Here is a 19,162-nt window from a genome sequence, read left to right as displayed (position 1 = left end):
TGAATAAATAAACAAATAAACAAATAGATATTTAATTAAATTTACTGAATTTTATTCTAAGCTAAAAGAATTTAATGCGAATTCTAAGCAGGCCGACTCCCACATCCAATCCGGTGACCTACTTTAGCGCACTCGCACGTACGCAGTTTATTAGAAATGCATAGATCGAAGGCGCAGCGCAATGCTCTCTGCACCATTTTATATGCACACCCACACGCACACACGCACAGCAGAAGTAAATTAACAGCAAACTATGTTCAATAAAAAGTTGCCTCAGCTGCTGGCAATTTCATTTTCAATTTAAATGCAGCAAAGCTTCTGCCAATTGTCACCAATGAGCGCCGTCGAATGCATAAGCACAGAGCGGCCCTGAATACCGTTAGCACAACAGCAACACTAGCAGTGGCAACAACAAAAGCCAATATTGAGTATACACCGTTAGATGTGCCGTTAGCAGATTTGTAAGCTATTTATGCGAAAAGTTACTTAAGTGTTAATGCAACATCCGCTTAATCCGGCAGCAACAGCGCGCCACTATACATTGTGGCAACAATAATACGCAGTGTTGCAACCTTTACTCCTGCAAAGCGCAGAACAACAACAACTCGCGATGAATTTGCAATTTACTTGCTCACTGCACGCATATTACTGCAACTGCATGTTGCACGCTTCCAGCACTGTTGCATACTCAGAGGCAGTGGGCGGTGCTAATACCATTCTAACTAGTGTGCTACAGCAACAATAAACGTGTAACAACTCAGCGAACTTTTTATGATGTGTCATGCTTTATTTATGTCATTTGTAGTGCAACATGGGTGCCACTGTCGCAGGCGAGGCGTGCTTACAAGTGACTCAAGTTGGAGATTTGTGGATATTTGTCGGCGTCAACACACATGCGCCTGCATATACTCGATATATGTATACGGGGTTTGGCGTTATATGCGCAAATCTCAAGTGCTTAGCGACTGTAGGTGCGACTGCGAATGACTTGCGAACACCCACGAAAATATCAAGTCTCTCTTCAGAATATTGTTGGAGTGAAAATAAGTAATGGAAACAAGTGAAGAAATATTAAGTTAGGGAGCAGCCGATTACTAGACGCCCTCGTAAATTTTATGTTTTAAAAGTGGGTGCAATATTTCGCTATGGACTGCAGATTTCGGTTATTGAACGAAACTTTTAACCAAATAGCTCATTTCTGGGTATTTATTCACTATTAATGAAGAGTGAAATCAGTACCATATGCATACCATATAGTGATAATATATATATAGTGTTTCTATCCACAATCAGTGCGATTATCTTACGCATGTTACACCTATGGGCGAATAATGGATTAGGTGTTAACATAATTAGTAAGACGGAACTGATGCTATTTACAATTAAAACCAAACTACTTCAATTTCAACTTCCCTCACTCAGTGATACTACAATTTCTCTGTTCCCACACAGCAAAATTTTTGGTAGTCGAGATAGACACCGAACTGAACTGGAAAATTAATAGTAAGAAACGTATTAAAAAAGCTTTTATGCCGTATTACACTTGCAAAAGTATACTTAACAACAATACTCTTAAAACTGAATACGGTCACGTGCTTGCATACAACCGTCATTACAACAATTGTTCCATATGCAGCTCTGATTTGATGACCAAAATTAAAGAAAACAAGTAAGGGGTGTAACCAAATACTTCATACATTTAAAACTAGCCAGAACCAAAACCAAGAAAATACCTTAAAGTGCTAAACGTTAACCAGAGGATCAAAATTCATGCAATTTTATATATGTATACATATACTCTATATAACTAATACACTGACCGCCATATTTGGCATAAGGTCTGCTAGAGTAGTTTCGTTAATTCGAAGTCCAATTTTACATTTTTTTGGTACTAAACTATATATATCCAATACTCGTATTATACGTTCAGTTAATTTTGCCGAAAGTTTGAAGTTCTTATATAGAAGTAAAGGCGATAGAATTGATCACGTATTATCGATTTTTTCCAATACTACTCGTTTAAGCAATTGAAAGGCCAAAGACTAATAAAATGGTCACAAAGTTGCATCATGGATCCTCACAGACCATCAGCAATCATACGGAGTAGTCACCGAGAAGTTCGAAAATCTCTGTCTTAGGTTTGTAGGAGCTAAGGGAAGTATTGACATGTTTGTTAAATTTCATGTCGGGTTTATGATCCGATTTCATTCATTTTCACACTGTTGGTGTTATATGGCTTGAACGGTTTGAGCGATGTGGCTCGATACATACAACCGTTAGGTGCACAAAGCTTTTATATTCTGTAGCAACGTGTTGCAAAAGTATAAAAAATATAATATCAGAAAATTAAATGTAATACAGATAGCAGTCTTTTCAGTGGTTACCGGGGTGAACAAATAATCTCAAAATAATGCGCCTAAATGCTCCTGAATCAACTGCTAGTAGAAGTTTTTATAGGCAAGTTTAAAACATTTTCTACTATAAAAATTAAGGAGATTGATGGCTGGAACAGAACTAGATATGGATATAGCGAAATTCTTAAGTAGCTCAATACTAATGTTAATAAATCATATTATGTCCTCCCAAGTTTGGATTTCATTAGTTACAAACCCGTGAGAAAACCAAATACCCTCTAAACGTGTGTGAAGAAAAGGTTCAGTATGGAAGGAGCATACCAAAATGGAACGAGCATCCTGATTTCTCTCTATCTTTCCGTCTACCAAGCTCAGCCCACACTCAGCTATCTTCAAAGCGGAAGTAATCGGCATAGAAAATGCCTGTGGTGTCCTACATTTTCACAGACGAGTTGGCCAAGTCAGAAGCTTCTCTAAACGAAACCAAGGCAGAGATAATACCGTGTTCTCTAATAACGATCAAAAGAGCTTCATACATAATTGTAACAAATAGCTTAGAATAGATGGAAATTTTAATCACATGGCAAGATATTAAAACAGATATGGTCAAATTTTGACAAATTGTCTTATTGCATAAATCCAGAAAGGTATAGACAGACTTACAGCTACCATAACGGGGCTTTGGTCCTTTGGAGAACATGCGTTAAGAACGGGAATGCCACATTACAACGCTTGCCGCTTCTCGAAGGGGGAAGTAGAGTAAGGAACAGGTTCTCGATGTAGAACTCTTAGATCCCATAATTAACCAAACTTTGGTAAGTACTTTAATTGAAAACACCAAATGGTTTGAACATAACAAAAAAAGGGAATAGCAAGATTATAGGATCCTACAATAGTGCATAAAAGTTTTTACCTTTATTAATTCGAAAAAAGTTTATCAAAAATCATAAAAATCAATATTAAAAATTTGTTAAGAATTGCCTTTAAAACTTCTTATTATTCATAATATTCATACTTAAATTTTTCAAAATATTGCTAAATTATTTATTCGCCCATACTTGCTTAAATATTCAATATTTATTTTCCTTGCCGAGAAAGTTTTTTTTTGAGTATATGCATTTTGAATATATTTGAATAATTAATTTCTTTAATGTAAATATTTTTTCACTTTGCTTCGCGAGTGTTTCATAAATAAACAGTTGACATAAAAAATTATCGCACACTGCAACGCATTAAAATTGCGCAATAAAACACTCATTTTATGTACTAAGCAATAACCAAACACACACACACACTTACTGGCATGTAGCTACAGGCAAAATGGCACTCATGTGAGCACGCACGCACACTGAAATATTTGTATTACTGAATTTTATAGCACACTTATAGGCGGCACTTTTATTATGTAATAAAGTAATTAATTCGCAGACAAAGAAATATAAACTGAGAAAATATTTGCTTAAGCACTAATCCAAAGCGCAGCGCAGAGCAGCGGAGTCAAGTTCAGCAAACACAACTTACACACACACACACACACGTGCATAAGCCATAAATAACTTTTTTCATGTATTGCGCATATACCATTTTTGGGTACATGCACATGTATGTGTGCCTAAGTCATAACACGCACACACATATATGTGCCTGGGTACACATGTACAAGCTGTAAACTCAAGCTGGGCTAAAGCGTTGGTGCTTAAAATTACAAATTGCCACTTGCAGTTATTTAATTAAGTTAATCCCTAAATGTATGCTACGGGCCACGGGCTTGACTTGCCTGTCGTGCCGTTTAGATGAGCCAAACTAAGCAACGCCCGTCGCAAAGAGTGCGTGTGTGTGCGCAATAATTAGTGAATGTGTGCGTGTGTATATGTGTGTGTGCGTGAAGTTGAGCTGACGGCACAAGCAGCGCATAAAAAACGGTAATTTAATGTTAGCTAAAAGCAATAGCGCAATTTGCAGCCAAAACGCCTGGCAGCTGCGTGTACTTGTATTAAATATGTATATGTGTGTGTATATGTGAGTATGTGTGAGTGATTTTACTTTTGTATTTTCTGCATAAATTTATAAAATTTGCTGGAGAAAAAGCATACAACTTTGTCTTACCATAAATGAGCTCTCGTTCGAAATTCGCTGTCGGCACGACAATTAGAAATACAACACCGCCACCCATTCGGTATGAAATAAATAAATTTCCTTAGCGCTTTTGTTGCTGTTGCTATGTTTTTGTTTATATTTGAGTATATGTTTGCTTCCTTCCTTGCCGGCTGTTGATCAAGTGAAGTTGCTATTATCTCAGCTGCTGATATCATAAACAACAACAGGCGATGAAAAAGTTTCGCTTAGAAATTCGCTTTGCGGATTAATTGTGATGAAGTGCTGGAAAGAAAGATAAAATGTGATTAATTATTTGCGTAAGAGTGGGGCACTGTTTTTGTACAAAACAATATAAATTTAATTTGAATTTTAAATTTTCTACAACCCCTACTTTTGATACATATGTATGTGTCTATATGTATGTATGTATGTACATATATGTAAGTAGAGGTGTTAGCATAACGTAAGTACTTGAGATCACTTAAGACTTCAGTCTATGGATTTAAACCTTGAACTTAAACTTAAATTTAAACTTAAAACTTAAACTTAAACTTAAATTTAAATTAAACTTAAACTTTAGATTAAACTTAAACTTAGACTTACATTTAAACTTAAACTTAAGCTTAAACTTAAATTTAAAATTCAAAATTTTTACCTTAAACTTTAACTTAAACTTAAACTTAGGCGTAAACTTAAACTTAAACTTAAACTTAAAACTTAAAACCTAAAACTTAAAACTTAAAACTTAAAACATAAAATTTACAACAACTTACAGAATACAACTTACAACATACAACTTACAACTTGCAACTTATAACCGAAAAAGTACAACTTTCAATTTACAGATCACAATTTAAAACTTAAAACTTACAACTTACAACTCACAACTTACAATTTATACTTTACTACTTACTACTTACAACGCCAATTTCAAAACTTTTAAAATGAAAATTTAAGACTTATAATTTACAACTTAAAAATTACATCTAACAACTTTATAGTTTACAACTTACTTTTGAATTTAAAATTTAAGGCTTACAACTTTATATTTTACAACCTACATTTTTAAATTCAAAACATTAAAAATTAAAATTTTAAACTTACAATTTATAACTTACAACTTACAACTCCCAACGCATTACTTACAAATTACAACTTACAACTCACAACCTACAACTTACAACTTTCTACTCACAACTTACAACATAGTACATATTACAACTTAAAACATAAAACTTAATTATAATACAATATTTTGACCCAATTTGCTTCAGACGCCAAAAAAAGTCTAAAGAAAATTAGCATATAAAGAAATACACGAAACTACGAAAATGCATTTATACATATGTATACACATTTACCAAATACAATTTCGAAGTAAAGAAAGTCATGTACATATATTAGACAATTGATATTGCACCCACTGAGCCGCCTATTACCAACTTCTGTTTGCCAACAACAAAATAACGAATAAAGTGCAATGCTAAAAGCGCAATCGAAGCCAAATAAAACTATATATATGCAAATCGGCAGCAGAAACAAAACAAATTCGCTCAAACTTTGCAGCGCTTTGCATACTTTAAGGCGCATTTGCAAATTTTCTTCCGCCATATTCGTAAAAATGTCGTAAAACGAAACAAATGTTGCAAACTTTTGCGGTCATGCATTCGTTCCTTCATATATATAATACACATGCGACTTCTTCTAGCCACAGTGGGAGCGCGCATCCGCACTGCAACACTGCAATGGTGCTGGGCGAAACCAAAGTGTTAACTTTTCGGGTAAACCTCATTAGGCGAATGACGTCGAGTCAAAGTTTGTCCCACTGACAGACATGCGTACTTCTGTATACATACATATGTACGGCTAGGATCAGCAGCACATCTGTTGGGGCAAGCGGCGTAAATTCCTTGCAACAATCCGTCGCTCAACTTTACTGCCATTTCATAGCACGCTAAGCATTTGACTTGCGCTTGTGCAGTTGCCGTTACAGCTGTTACCGTTATATGCACTTTTGTTGCAACTTTGCTCGTCTGTCTGTCAGTGCGTCAACAAATCTGCGAGGAATTTCTACCGGATGCATTTCGCAGGCAGTTAGACAAATAAGCAACATTTTGTGGCACAATGGGACAGTGAGGAGAGTGCATGTGAAAATAGTTGTAACACAATTTTTATAAGACAGATAAGCAGAGCGACCGGAAACCCGAAATGGTTTAGAGAACAACTGAAAGTGAAACAGACCAGCGCCGGGCAGCGTTGCTGTGTGTCAGAAGTGTGCTTGTTGTTGTTGGCTGCGGTGCTGTTGGACAAGTGTGGTTGCTTGTTTGCGTGTTTTGTGCTTAGATATTGCACCCACTGAGCCGCCTATTACCAACTTCTGTTCTGTTTCTGTTTAACAAAATAACGAATAAAGTGCAATGCTAAAAGCGCAATCGAAGCCAAATAAAACTCTATATATGCAAATCGGCAGCAGAAACAAAACAAATTCGCGCAAACTTTGCAGCGCTTTGCATACTTTAAGGCGCACTTGCAAATTTTCTTCCGCCATATTCGTAAAAATGTCGTAAAACGAAACAAATGTTGCAAACTTTTGCGGTCATGCATTCGTGTATTTATTCCTTCATACATATAATACACATGCGACTTCTTCTAGCCACAGTGGGAGCGCGCATCCGCACTGCAACACTGCAATGGTGCTGGGCGAAACCAAAGTGTTAACTTTTCGGGTAAACCTCATTAGGCGAATGACGTCGAGTCAAAGTTTGTCCCACTGACAGACATGCGTACTTTTGTATACATATATACGGCTAGGATCAGCAGCACATCCGTTGGGGCAAGCGACGTAAATTCCTTGCAACAATCCGTCGCTCAAATTTACTGCCATTTCATAGCACGCTAAGCATTTGACTTGCGCTTGTGCAGTTGCCGTTACAGCTGTTACCGTTATATGCACTTTTGTTGCAACTTTGCTCGTCTGTCTGTCAGTGCGTCAACAAATCTGCGAGGATGTGCAAATACTTGGAATTTCTACCGGATGCATTTCGCAGGCAGTTAGACAAATAAGCAACATTTTGTGGCACAATGGGACATTGAGGAGAGAGCATGTGAAAATAGTTGTAACACAATTTTTATAAGACAGATAAGCAGAGCGACCGGAAACCCGAAAAGGTTTAGAGAATAACTGAAAGTGAAACAGACCAGCGCCGGGCAGCGGTGCTATGTGTCGGAAGTGTGCTTGTTGTTGTTGGCTGCGGTGCTGTTGGACAAGTGTGGTTGCTTGTTTGCGTGTTTTGTGCTTAGATAAATGGCTGGAAGTGAAAGTTCGACCGAGTGAAGAATATGTGGTTCAAGTGAGAATTTGTTGCATCTTCCACGCGGCATATGCAAAAGCTCTAATGGCAAAGTTGTAGGAATATCTTATTTGGCTAATTCGTTGCACAAGTTGTTGCATGCGGCAAAGCAAGGTATGCGTGCAACTTGTGGTGGTTAACAGCTTCTTTCCTATTGTTTTTTCGCTTTTTATTTGGTCTGAGAAAACTTTTTGTATTGTGATGAATGTGCGCGGTGGCTGGCACATACTTTAAGTTACAGTTGCGGTAGTCGTAGTTGAGTTTCTTTAGCTGAAACTTACCTTGCTAATACCGCAGCGTGATAAATTAAAGTTGGTTTGAAAAATTAGTTCATTTAAAAGTATGGAGCAAGATTGAAAGCTGATATCTTTAAAGGTGAAAGCTGATGACCGAAACTTGAAGCTTACAACTTACAAATTATAACTTACAACTTCAAATTCAAAACTTCCAAAATTAAAATTTAAGATTTACAACTTATAACTTACAACTTAAAATTACAACTGAAAACTTTATATTTTACAACTTACAACTTTAATCAAAATACTTTAAAAACAAAAATTTAAAACTTACAACTTAAAATTACAACGAACAACTTTATAACTTACAACCTACAAATTACGACTTACAACTTTGAATTCAAAACTTTTAAAATTAAAATTTGCAATTTATAATTTACAACTTGTAACTCACAACTTAAAATTACAACTAACAACTTCATATTTTACAAATTACAACTTACAACTTTAAACTTAAAACATTTAAAACTAAAATTTAAGATCTAGAACTTATAACTTACAACTTCAAATTACAACTAACAAGTTTATAACTTACAACCTACAAATTACGACTTACAACTTTAAATAGCTTTAAAGCTTTTAAAATTAATATTTGCAACTTATAATCTACAACTTACAATCTAAAAATTATAACTTATAACTTTATATTAAAAACTTTTAAATCAAAAATTTAAAACTTACAACTTACACCTAATAGCTTCCAACTTACAGTTTACAAATTACGACTAACAACTTTAAATTCAAAAGTTGCAAAGTTAAAATTTAACCTTAAAAAGTTACAACCTAAAAATTACAACTTACAATTATTTTCAAAATAATTTAACGCTTAAAATTTTAAAACTTACAGCTTACAACTAGCGACCTACAAATTAAAATTAAAACTTAGAATTGTATATTCAAAACTTTTAAAACTAAAATTTAAAACTCAAAACTTAAAAAATTAAAAATCACAATTTAAACATTCAACTTACAATTATATAAAACTTACAACTCAAAACTCACTATTAAAACGTACAACTCAGAACTAAATATTTACAACTTAAGGTTTACAACATAGAATCTACAATTTGTATCTTAAAACTTACAATTTATAACTTTCAATTTAACAACTTAAAATTTAAAAACTTCAAAATTAAAGTTACTCCATCTAGGTAAAATTGAAACCAACAACTTACAGCTGACAATAGTAATATACATCACGCAATTTACAACTTAAAACTCACAACTTTTAACCTAAAATGTAAAACTTTAAACCTAAAAATATAAACACGTCACAATTAAATTTACTCATTGTTGGTATCATTTAAAGCTAAAACATTTTTATACCTATTTTATAACTAGAATTTAAATTTGTTTAAAAATTCCGCATGAATTTGCATCGCTTTTTATTTGTCCAAAAAAAAAATAAAAATAAGCTTAATTCAAGTACAACATATTAATTATACTTAATCCTGAGAAATAAATAAAAAATAGCGCACATATTTTAGAGATTCCTAAAAACTTTCACCCATACATATATTTAAATAAATTAAAAATTCCACCACAACTGCGCTTTTTTAATTGTTCGCTCTATTTGCCGTGCATACAAAACTTCCCCATTAGTTGAACAGGCAACTAATTTCCGCTTGACCCAAATACTTTAGACAACAGCTGGCTAATTAACATTTAATTACAATTAAAAAGGGCTTAATGAATTGAAGGTCAGATTTTTGCAGCTGCTAAACAATGCAAAAAAAAAAACAAATAAAATAAAAATACAAAAATATATGACTGGTTTGAAAGCATGGATATTTATGAAAAATTCAACGAATATGTATATACAATGCAATGTTAAAATAATTTATATAGCAAAATGGCAAAATAAATGCCATAAATAATTGATTATGAATTAAAATTTTCGATTGCCGCTTGACCTTCAAACATATTTATGCATATGAAATGCCACAAGTGTGAAATATTTTCACTAATCTCTATTTATATTGATATATTTATACGCTTGCAACATGTTGCTGCAGAGTATAATAGTTTCGTTCACCTAACGATTGTACGTAACACCTAAACCCAACCGAGATAGATATATGAGTATATATGTGTATGTAAATGATCAGGATGAGAAGACGAGTTGAAATCCAGGTGACTGTCTGTCCGTCCTGCCGTCCATCCAAGAAAGCCAACTAAAACCGTTCAAACTCCTAGATACCGAATATGTGGACCCCAGTATCTATAGGTGATAGCCAAAAACGATACTTTTTATGAGAGTTTATCATTCAATACGTTTATTTCGTTCGTTGTTTCAATTTCACATTACATTACATACAAAATAAAAAAGGATACATGTCAAAAGTGAGTTTTGATAAAATTTTTATGAAAGCTCAATATCTTAATTTCATATTTCGTGGAATAGGTTGAATTTATATGACGAATGTTTGTGACAAGGACGAGACATATCTATTTGTCAATGCCATGTCCAATTTTGTTTTTACGAACACTCTTCAGAGCGGCGGCTTTGGATTTTCGACAAGCTGTTGACTGTAGAGTCAATGTCTCCGAAGTCGAAATCGACGGTATGCGAAGCAAACAAACTGTAGTTGATCCAATGATTCTGTTTTTTTTTTGTGTCATACATCTTTCGGTGGTGCATGATCTTCCCTTTTCATATTTGACGAGAGCATAATGAATTTTCCAAGCGTTCACCATTCCGTCATCCCATCCATTTGTTATTAGGGGACAATACCACTATTGGCCTCGAACACGAATTCCATAATAGTTCATGGCATTATCGAAAAGATCAACGTCGCCCATTCGATTATTGTATACTTTTACGATGTGTACTTGCCCTCTTTCCATCTTTTGACACGATGCAGTGGTTCAATGATTCGATGCAATGTCTAGTCTAATCAGCCGCGTTCGTTCTTCTTAGATGATGAGTCGTCCTTAAGTTTCGCTTTTACTTTACTCAAGAACGGAATACATTATCTACTAACGCTCAGCAGGGAGGCATACTTGTAAATCACACTGAAAGACCTGTTAGGGCTCATGAACAACAATTCGTGACCAAAGAAGCTTCTGGATAATTCCATTCCAGAAATATCTAGAAATAAAGCTATTGAATTTAGCATGACGTGGAAACTAGTATTCAGTCGTTTTTCTTTTCATTTTCTAATACGTAATCACAAAAAACTGTATGCACTGAAAGTTCCGGTCCTGTATGTTTTTGTTTGTGATACTTTCTGCGATTATTCGGTTAAACAAGAACTCAGTAATCAATAAAGTCAGCAAAGAAGTTTTCTGTTAAATTGAAAGTAATCTAGTGGCCATCATTCATTTTGAACATTGAAGTTCACACGGAACAAAAATACTTGTAATGAAGTGGAAAAATTGGTCGCATCGTGTTTGGCTGGTGGTCAATTTATTAATCAGTTAATTTTGCACATTCCTTATCATTCTATATTACAACCGGTATGATAAAAAATACATTTTGTGTAAAATATGCGACAAACATTAGAATATATCAAAAGCTTTATTGTTTTCAAAATTTTTTTTTATTTATTTTTTCAGAGTTTTAATAAATGTGGAAAAAAGGTATTCCGACAATTTGATAAAATTTAAAAAAAATGTATAAATTAGTGACATAAATATTTTTATCAAGATCACAAAGATGCAAAATCGAACACAGTTATTGATTTCACGACATATTTCATTCATTTTCGAATCGATGATTTTGCTGATCCGAAAAATCGACCAATAAATGGGTTAAAGAAACCCAGGGTACAAGTTTTTAGCATGTGGAATGATAATAAATAATATATAAAATCCGGTTGATTTTCGATTTTTGTTTCTCTAGCAAACCTATGTGTCTGTCAGTGTATGAGTTACACATATTACATATATGTATATACAAAATTGCTTGAATTTCGATCGTTTTCGTGTCGTTTCCCTGGCGTTGATTCCTGCAAGTTGCAGGAGTATAAAATATTCGGTTTCACTCTAACTAAGCTCCCCCTTACTTGTTTTTATTTACCTATTTTTTGTTATTTTTGTCTTTTTTTATAAATTTTGATAAGTATCTCCACTGAAATTCGCGTACCATTTTAAGTAGCTTAATCCTGGTGACTTTTTTAAAGATATTTTTGAGTGTAATAATTAGAGCTATTTAAAGTTTTTGTGAAATAATTTTAAATAAAAAAATAGAAAATGAAAAGTGTTTTTTTCGCAGAGTTTGTAATTATGACATTTTATTTTTTCGAATTAATTTTTTTATTTTATTGATAATTTTTTTTTATTGAAAATATGTTTTTGTTAATTTATTTTGGTTGATTTTTTATTTAAATTATTTTTTATTTTGTGATTTATATATATTTTTTTAAATTTTTATAAATATCTTAATTTAAAATTCCATACTAAGTACTTTAAGTGGCTTAAGTGTGGTCGACCTAACCGATTATTTCATTGAAGTCTTAAGGGGTTAGGTAGTCGGTCAGAATTTTCAAAAAATAAAAATTTTTTGCATTTTCGTTAGTAATAATTTGTGTAATATCTTAAAAACATTCTCTGAAAATTTCATATTCCGATAATTAGTTTTTGAGTTATCCGACAAACAAAGAGAGCTCGCGCACTTCAAAGCGCTAGTGTGAAACTTTAAATGCGTTTTTCTCAAACTCAAAACTATGTTTTTTGAACTGGTGACAACTGTAACTCGAAAACCGCTCAGTAGATTTTAATGAAATTTATGCAGCTTTTAGAATACATTATAAACTCGTGCCTGATCGAAGGATTTTCTTTCAAAAATTTCGATTTTTTAAGACCAATTAACTGTTGATTTTTTCTCAAAAACTTAGACAAAAATTTCCTGAGGCCGCCATTTTGTTAATTTCTGAAAAAAAAAAATCCGTCGGTCAGGCCCGAGTTTATCTATTTTTAAAACTATTTTTTTTTTGTCGGATTGCTTTTAGATGAATCTCCAAGGAGTTGTTGTTGTCACCGCAAGGACGTTCTTTTGAACATAAACAACTATAACTTTGGAAATTAAATTTTTTGTTTTCGAAATTTTCGTGACTTCAAATCAACACAATCTACATATAACAATGCCATATTACTACTTTAGTAAAATAACACGATTTAATGCAAAAAAAAAATACTGAAAATTCTAATTTTTTCGTGCCTCTGACTACCCTTAACCCCTTAATTGAGCCACAAATAATTTCAAAAAAAAAAAATTTTTGTAATTTTGATATCACTTATAAAAATATTTTATTTAAAAAATAATATCTGTCAGCATAGAGTTATTTGCAAGCTAGGTTAAGAACCTGATGAATCCTCATTGGAAAATTCGATTGCATATTAAACTGACAGTACCTCAAAAAATACATTTTAATTAATAAGTTATATAACTAAATATTCCACCATGCTCTTTTTATACAAAAAATTACTATTATTAATAATTGCTCTCAAAACTAATTACCCTCAGGCGCCTGCATCAACATTTGATCCACTTACTTTTCAATTACAAAACACCACAACGTACTTCGTTTTCTTGCTTAAATCATATTATGTTTTTGTTGTTTCTGCAGCACTTTTGTTTTTGTTAGAACTTTCATTTTCGCACTTGCACCACAGAAAACTTCCTGTTTCTATTGCCACAATTTATGCTGCATTCTCAATAAACAGAGTGAAAGCTCATGTTGCAATGGAAGTTAGCAGTACTCCGTCGAAAAACAAAGAAATTATTATTTTCATTTGTTTCTTGCACTCGAAATCTGAACTTTTCGCAATTCACAGCAACGGATATTTTCACAATGAAATCGGAAACAGAACTGGTTGCGGCTGCAGCAGCCGAAAATTCAAGCACTGCTCAAGCGATGCATTCCTCACTAATGCCAAACAAGAAATTAAAAATAAAATATACTCAAAAGGCAGGCGAAGAAGAAGACAAATAGAGCTGCACTGAAAACTAGAAAAAACTGACTTAAGTTATAATATTTATATATATTTTTTTATACTTCCCTACTGCCTCAACATGCACCAATAATTCCGCAGCAAATAGTGTAAGCACGTTTCGGTTCTTTTCTGCGGCTCTAATAAGCCTAATTAATATATTTATGTGAAAACTTGTAAGCTCTTGCGAAATGCGCTAATAAAAGTATGAAAATTGTGGCACGAAGCGTTTCGTACTTCAACTTGCACCACATTGTGGCTAAAGAGAGCAGCGTGCATAATTAAAATGTTGGAAATTGAATGGAGGAATGGAGAAATGAGAGGGGAACGAGAACATCGTAATACTATACATTTAACATTGTTGCAGGTCATTATAAAATAACTGATTTAAAACCAATTTGCTAACTTGTAAATTATATGATAATTATATACCAAATATTATATATAATATTAAATATTATATATATACGAAATATTTATTTCTAAGGTCATAATTTATCCAACTTCCTCCATATTCTTCAGCTTCTTTACCGCTTACGCGGTTATAGCCAAGCGCCAGTTTGAGATAGCAAATGCAGCCAAGTCCTTCTCTACCTGATCTCTCTAACGGGGTGGAGATCTTACTCTTCCCCTGCTTCCTCCGGCGGGTATTCGTCGAATACTTTTATAGCTGGAGTTTTTTCGTCCATTCGGATGACATGACTTAGCCTTCCGCAGAACCTTTCTCTCGAAAACTCGCATCCGACTGATCAGATGTGGTCATCATCCACATCTCTGCACTATATAACAGGACGGGAATAATGAGTAACTTGAGTGTGTTTGATTTTTGTTCGTCGAGAGAGGACTTTACTTTTCAATTGCCTGCTCAATCCGAAGAAACACCAAATGCCAAGAGTTATTCTGCGTTGGATTTCGAGGCTGGCGTTGTGGTTCAGAAACAAGTCGCGAGTACGACGCCTGTTTGTTAGTTGACAGGAGATATTACGCCTTGCTCTCGTTCACTATCAGACCCATACTCCTCTCTTCCTTATTTAATGTGTAGAAAGCAGAACTAACGGCGCGGTTGTTGATATCAATATCATCGGTGGACGCCAGCAGCTATACCTTCTTATTGAAGATAGTACTTTCTCTATTTAGTTTATTTTCTCCAAGAGTAGAGTCGCCTTGTCTGAAACATCGTTTGATGTGAAACAGCTCGGGGAGGTCATTCCCGATCCTGACGGAGCTTTCGATATTGCTTAACGTCATACACAGCCATATCAGTTCTTCGGGGATTCCAAATTCAGACATAGCAATATATAGGCAGTTCCTTTTCGCGCTGTCAAAGGCAGCTTTGGAATCGACAAAGAGGTGCTGTGCGTCGATCATCTTTTCACGAGTCTTTTCCAAGATTTGGTATGGTGAATACCTGGTCATGTTGATTTTCCAGGCCTAAAGCCAAACTGATAAGGTCCAATCAGCTTGTTGACGGTAGGCCTTAAAAAAGGGTTCACAGCATTCAAGTAAGTCAGAATGCCACTAATTGACGTATTGCTAACGCGGAACATGAGATATGATCCGTTGTTTTCCTGGTTCTTGATCTTGACATTTCTTACAGTCTACTTGATCTATGTACACCTGTCTGAAGGCCTTCGCAGCTGGCAGTCCGTGACCAGGATATGTTCTAAACATGATAGAACAGTCCCTTCTATCTTCTGTTGATTAACCGCTTTGCGCTTGATTTTTGCAGTTTTGCAATGCAGTAGATCGTTCCATCGTATTTCAATCCTGGTCCTTCCTTGCCTAGATAAAAATTAGGATCAAGTAGTCGGTGCGCGTCCACAAAGCTACCTATTTGCACTGAAGATCCTATAAGTAAATTCTCCTGTAGCTAGTCGCCGATTTGTGGCGCAGTATTCGGCGAAGAAGCCTATAGGTGGCAGGTTTAGTACAAGTTCATGAGCCGTCATTGGAGTGGTTCTTAGAGCTACCGTTATGCACAGCGCAACCTTTGAACCTTTCCATTGGCTTTCGTTAAGCTTATTTTCGTAAGCCTCTACATCATACTATTGCACCGTACAGCAGAATTGGTCTAACGATCGCACTGCTACTGTGCATGGAAGGAGACAACTTTCAGGTTGTGCCGACCATCTAATTACATAAGGCATTGCTGGTCTTTTTTACTCTTTCCACAATATGCTTCTACCGCTATCTTTAATTAAATCAGACTTCCAATGAAGGATTTTGTATTTTCTAGTAGGCACAACCAGTTCACTTTTCTATAGATTCATCCCTAGACTTGCTTAAGTTGCCCAATTTTCGTCTGCATATGTCACTATTTTGGGAGCTTAGGCATAATATACCTAAGATAGTGGTTTATCAATCAATCTTGGCAGCTTTGCCGTCTAAGTTATTTTGGCCGATCCAGTCCCGTCTCTTTCCCTTGTATCTAACACTCCCCCTACTTTAATTTTATTCCCCTGTTTTCACATCTAATTTATTTATTTTTATTGCCTGACCAACCACACCTCACTTTCAAGTTAAATCCCACCGATTTGCTAGTCAAAACAGCAATAGGTACTCGCAACGCTCCAACAAACTGATATAATTTTACTGCTATTGCCTCAGTTCATTCTGACCACACGCAGCGGTTGTTGGTCCGCCTTTTCATTATCACCGCTGTGCGATTGCCGCCAGCCAATATACCAACACAACGACAAAACCACCGCCAACCGTGCGCGCTTAGCTTCCTTCATTAGTTCACGTGCCATCATTTGGCTTGTAGTATATGCAACACACAACATGCTACCACAATCCACTGCCACACATATATGAGTTCGTATGTGGGTGTGAATTTGCTGTTCATTCTGCCGACATTCACCACAACTATCATAATCACTAGCTGCTTGAACAGCGACAACAATAGCAGCAACATCGACAATACTCCGGCGGTTGCACAGCGCTCCAATTAGCGTCATTAATTATCACAATGTTGTCAGATGGCAACAAAAAATAATAAAAATTGAGTAAAATGAAACAAAATAGCGAACATGGAAGTAAATAAAAAAGAAAAATGAAATTAAGATGCTCCACTAAGTGTATGTTCCAGCACTGTGGCTTTCGCTGAAATAGCAAAGTGTTGAAGCAGAAGAAAATGCACTCGAAGATCGTACGGAAACTGTGTAATGTGCATAAACGCGTAAATAATGGTTGAGAAGTAATGTGATTTTATATGCTGTATTTTATATATTATTAGTTGTTGTTACCGATATTAGTTGTGTTACTTAGTTTTTTTTTTGTTTCGAAGGCTCTCTCTGTTGTGTACTAGTTTCTTCAACCGTTCGCCGCTGGCGGCCTGTGACCAGAAAATGTTCCAAACATGTTTCAACAGTCGCTTCTATCTTCTTTTTATTTACCGCTTTGCACATGATTTTTGCAGTTTTGTATTGGTAGATCGTTCCATCGCAGTAAAACTCTCCTTGCCATACTACCAGCCAAAGTTTCCTATGTTTACTCTAATCCGTCCTTCCCTAATGAAAAGTGTGATCATGACGTCGATGCGTGCTAAACCGCATTTTCCACCAAGCTCTGCCGCTATATATAAATTCTCGTCTAACTGGCAGTCGTCAACCGAGCATAAGCTTCTTCTTACTCCCGATTGCATTGGTAGTTTCATAAAAACCTTTTTCTATTTTTCTAAAAATAGTATTATACAAAGGCTGATTTGCCTTTCGAACAGAATATTTTCATTTAATATGAAAGAAGCTGTTCACCCGTAGTTCTTTGGTTACTGCTGTATTCTCACGTAGTGAAAGTGGTGTATCGAACGAGTTTAGCAAGTAGGTTTAAGTAACAAAAAAAAAATTGCTTCATGGCAAGGACAATCTCAAATAAAAGTAATACAATATACTCGCCAAAAAGGATATAGTAGGCTTCCTCAGCCGCCGGTGAGCTTTCGTAGAGAACAACACTTAGTTAATGGAACGTAAAAACCATATTTGGTCTCTAACTTCTATTTTATAAAACTTCTTTAAAACAAGAAAAAACGTTAACTTCGGTTGCACCGAAGTTAAATACCCTTCACAGGTGCATTTCTGTTAGTAGTATAGTATAGTATATGCTATAGTAATCCGTTCTCTTCAAGTTTTTTAGAGATTACATTGTTGCCTTAGAAAATAACATATATCAAAGTTCGTGAATATATCTTGTCAAATTTGAAAGTTTTTCATTCAAGCATTTGATTCCGATCGTTCAGTTTGTATGGCAGCTATATGTTATAGTGGTCCGATATCGGCCGTTCCCACAAATGAGCAGCTTCTTGAAGAGAAAATGACGTTTACAAAATTTCAAAACGATATCTTAAAAACTTAGAGACTAGTTCGTATATATACAGACAGACGGACAGACAGACAGACGGACATAGCTTAATCGACTCAGCTCGACATACTGATCATTTATACATATACTTTATAGGGTCTCCGACGATTCCTTCTGGGTGTTACAAACTTCGTGGCAAACTTAATATGCCCTCTTCAGGGTATAAAAATATAATAAATATTTACTACGGATTAGTTTTGTTAAGCCTTTTTCTATCAGAAGTACAGTCGAAAGCTTGGGATTCTCTGCTGAAGAATGACGATCTTATAAAACATCTTCGCAAAGTCGAGTTTTGCGTTTGCGTTGCAGAAAATATACATTTAAAAGAATTTAAATCTTGGCGAACCCTCAAATATTCCACCTTACCAGCAGATTCTTGCCCGTCTGGGCGAAACAAAATTCTATCTTCATATCAAGATGAAATAAAGTGAAAAGTCGTATACAGAGTCGAAGTATCATTATCTTAAGCTCTGGTTTACATCGCATAGTTACATACCATATTGCTACGTAGATGGCCTTAACTGATTCGGCAGGCATAATACAAGGTGTTTTCAAAAGTAAAAAGGACTCAAATAAAAAAAACAGAACAAATAGTTTTTTCGGCAAAATCAATTTATTTTATTCAAAATAGTCTCCTTCTGCTTCAAACAGCTTTTTGCATGGTCCAAAAGCATTTCAAACGAGTGTTTTAGCTCGTTGGCCGGTATGGTCGCCAATATGCCGGTGCAAGCCTTTTGAATAGCCCCTACGTCTGCACAACGCTTCATTTTCATGG

At 34.9% G+C, this 19,162-nt stretch overlaps 2 protein-coding genes across 2 annotated transcripts in view; one reads left to right on the top strand and one right to left on the bottom strand.

Annotated features, from left to right (window-relative positions):
• LOC120768554 overlaps window positions 1-13,875 on the bottom strand; it is a 118,759-nt gene extending 104,884 nt beyond the window's left edge. The window contains exons 1-2 of the mRNA XM_040095298.1: window positions 13,594-13,875; window positions 4,461-4,733 (exon numbers count right to left, since the gene is read on the bottom strand). Of these exons, the coding sequence (XP_039951232.1) occupies window positions 4,461-4,527 (67 nt within the window). The 5' untranslated portion in view covers window positions 4,528-4,733; window positions 13,594-13,875. The remainder of the gene's footprint in view (window positions 1-4,460; window positions 4,734-13,593) is intronic.
• The window catches only part of LOC120768553, a 352,878-nt gene that overhangs the window by 152,401 nt on the left and 181,315 nt on the right, over window positions 1-19,162 (top strand). The gene's annotated exons all lie outside the window — the stretch shown is intronic.

The sequence above is a fragment of the Bactrocera tryoni genome, chromosome 2, assembly GCF_016617805.1.
Source record: "Bactrocera tryoni isolate S06 chromosome 2, CSIRO_BtryS06_freeze2, whole genome shotgun sequence".
Lineage (NCBI taxonomy): Eukaryota > Metazoa > Arthropoda > Insecta > Diptera > Tephritidae > Bactrocera > Bactrocera tryoni.
Note: the sequence above shows the minus strand (reverse complement) of the source record. Positions and strands in the feature narration are given on the sequence as shown.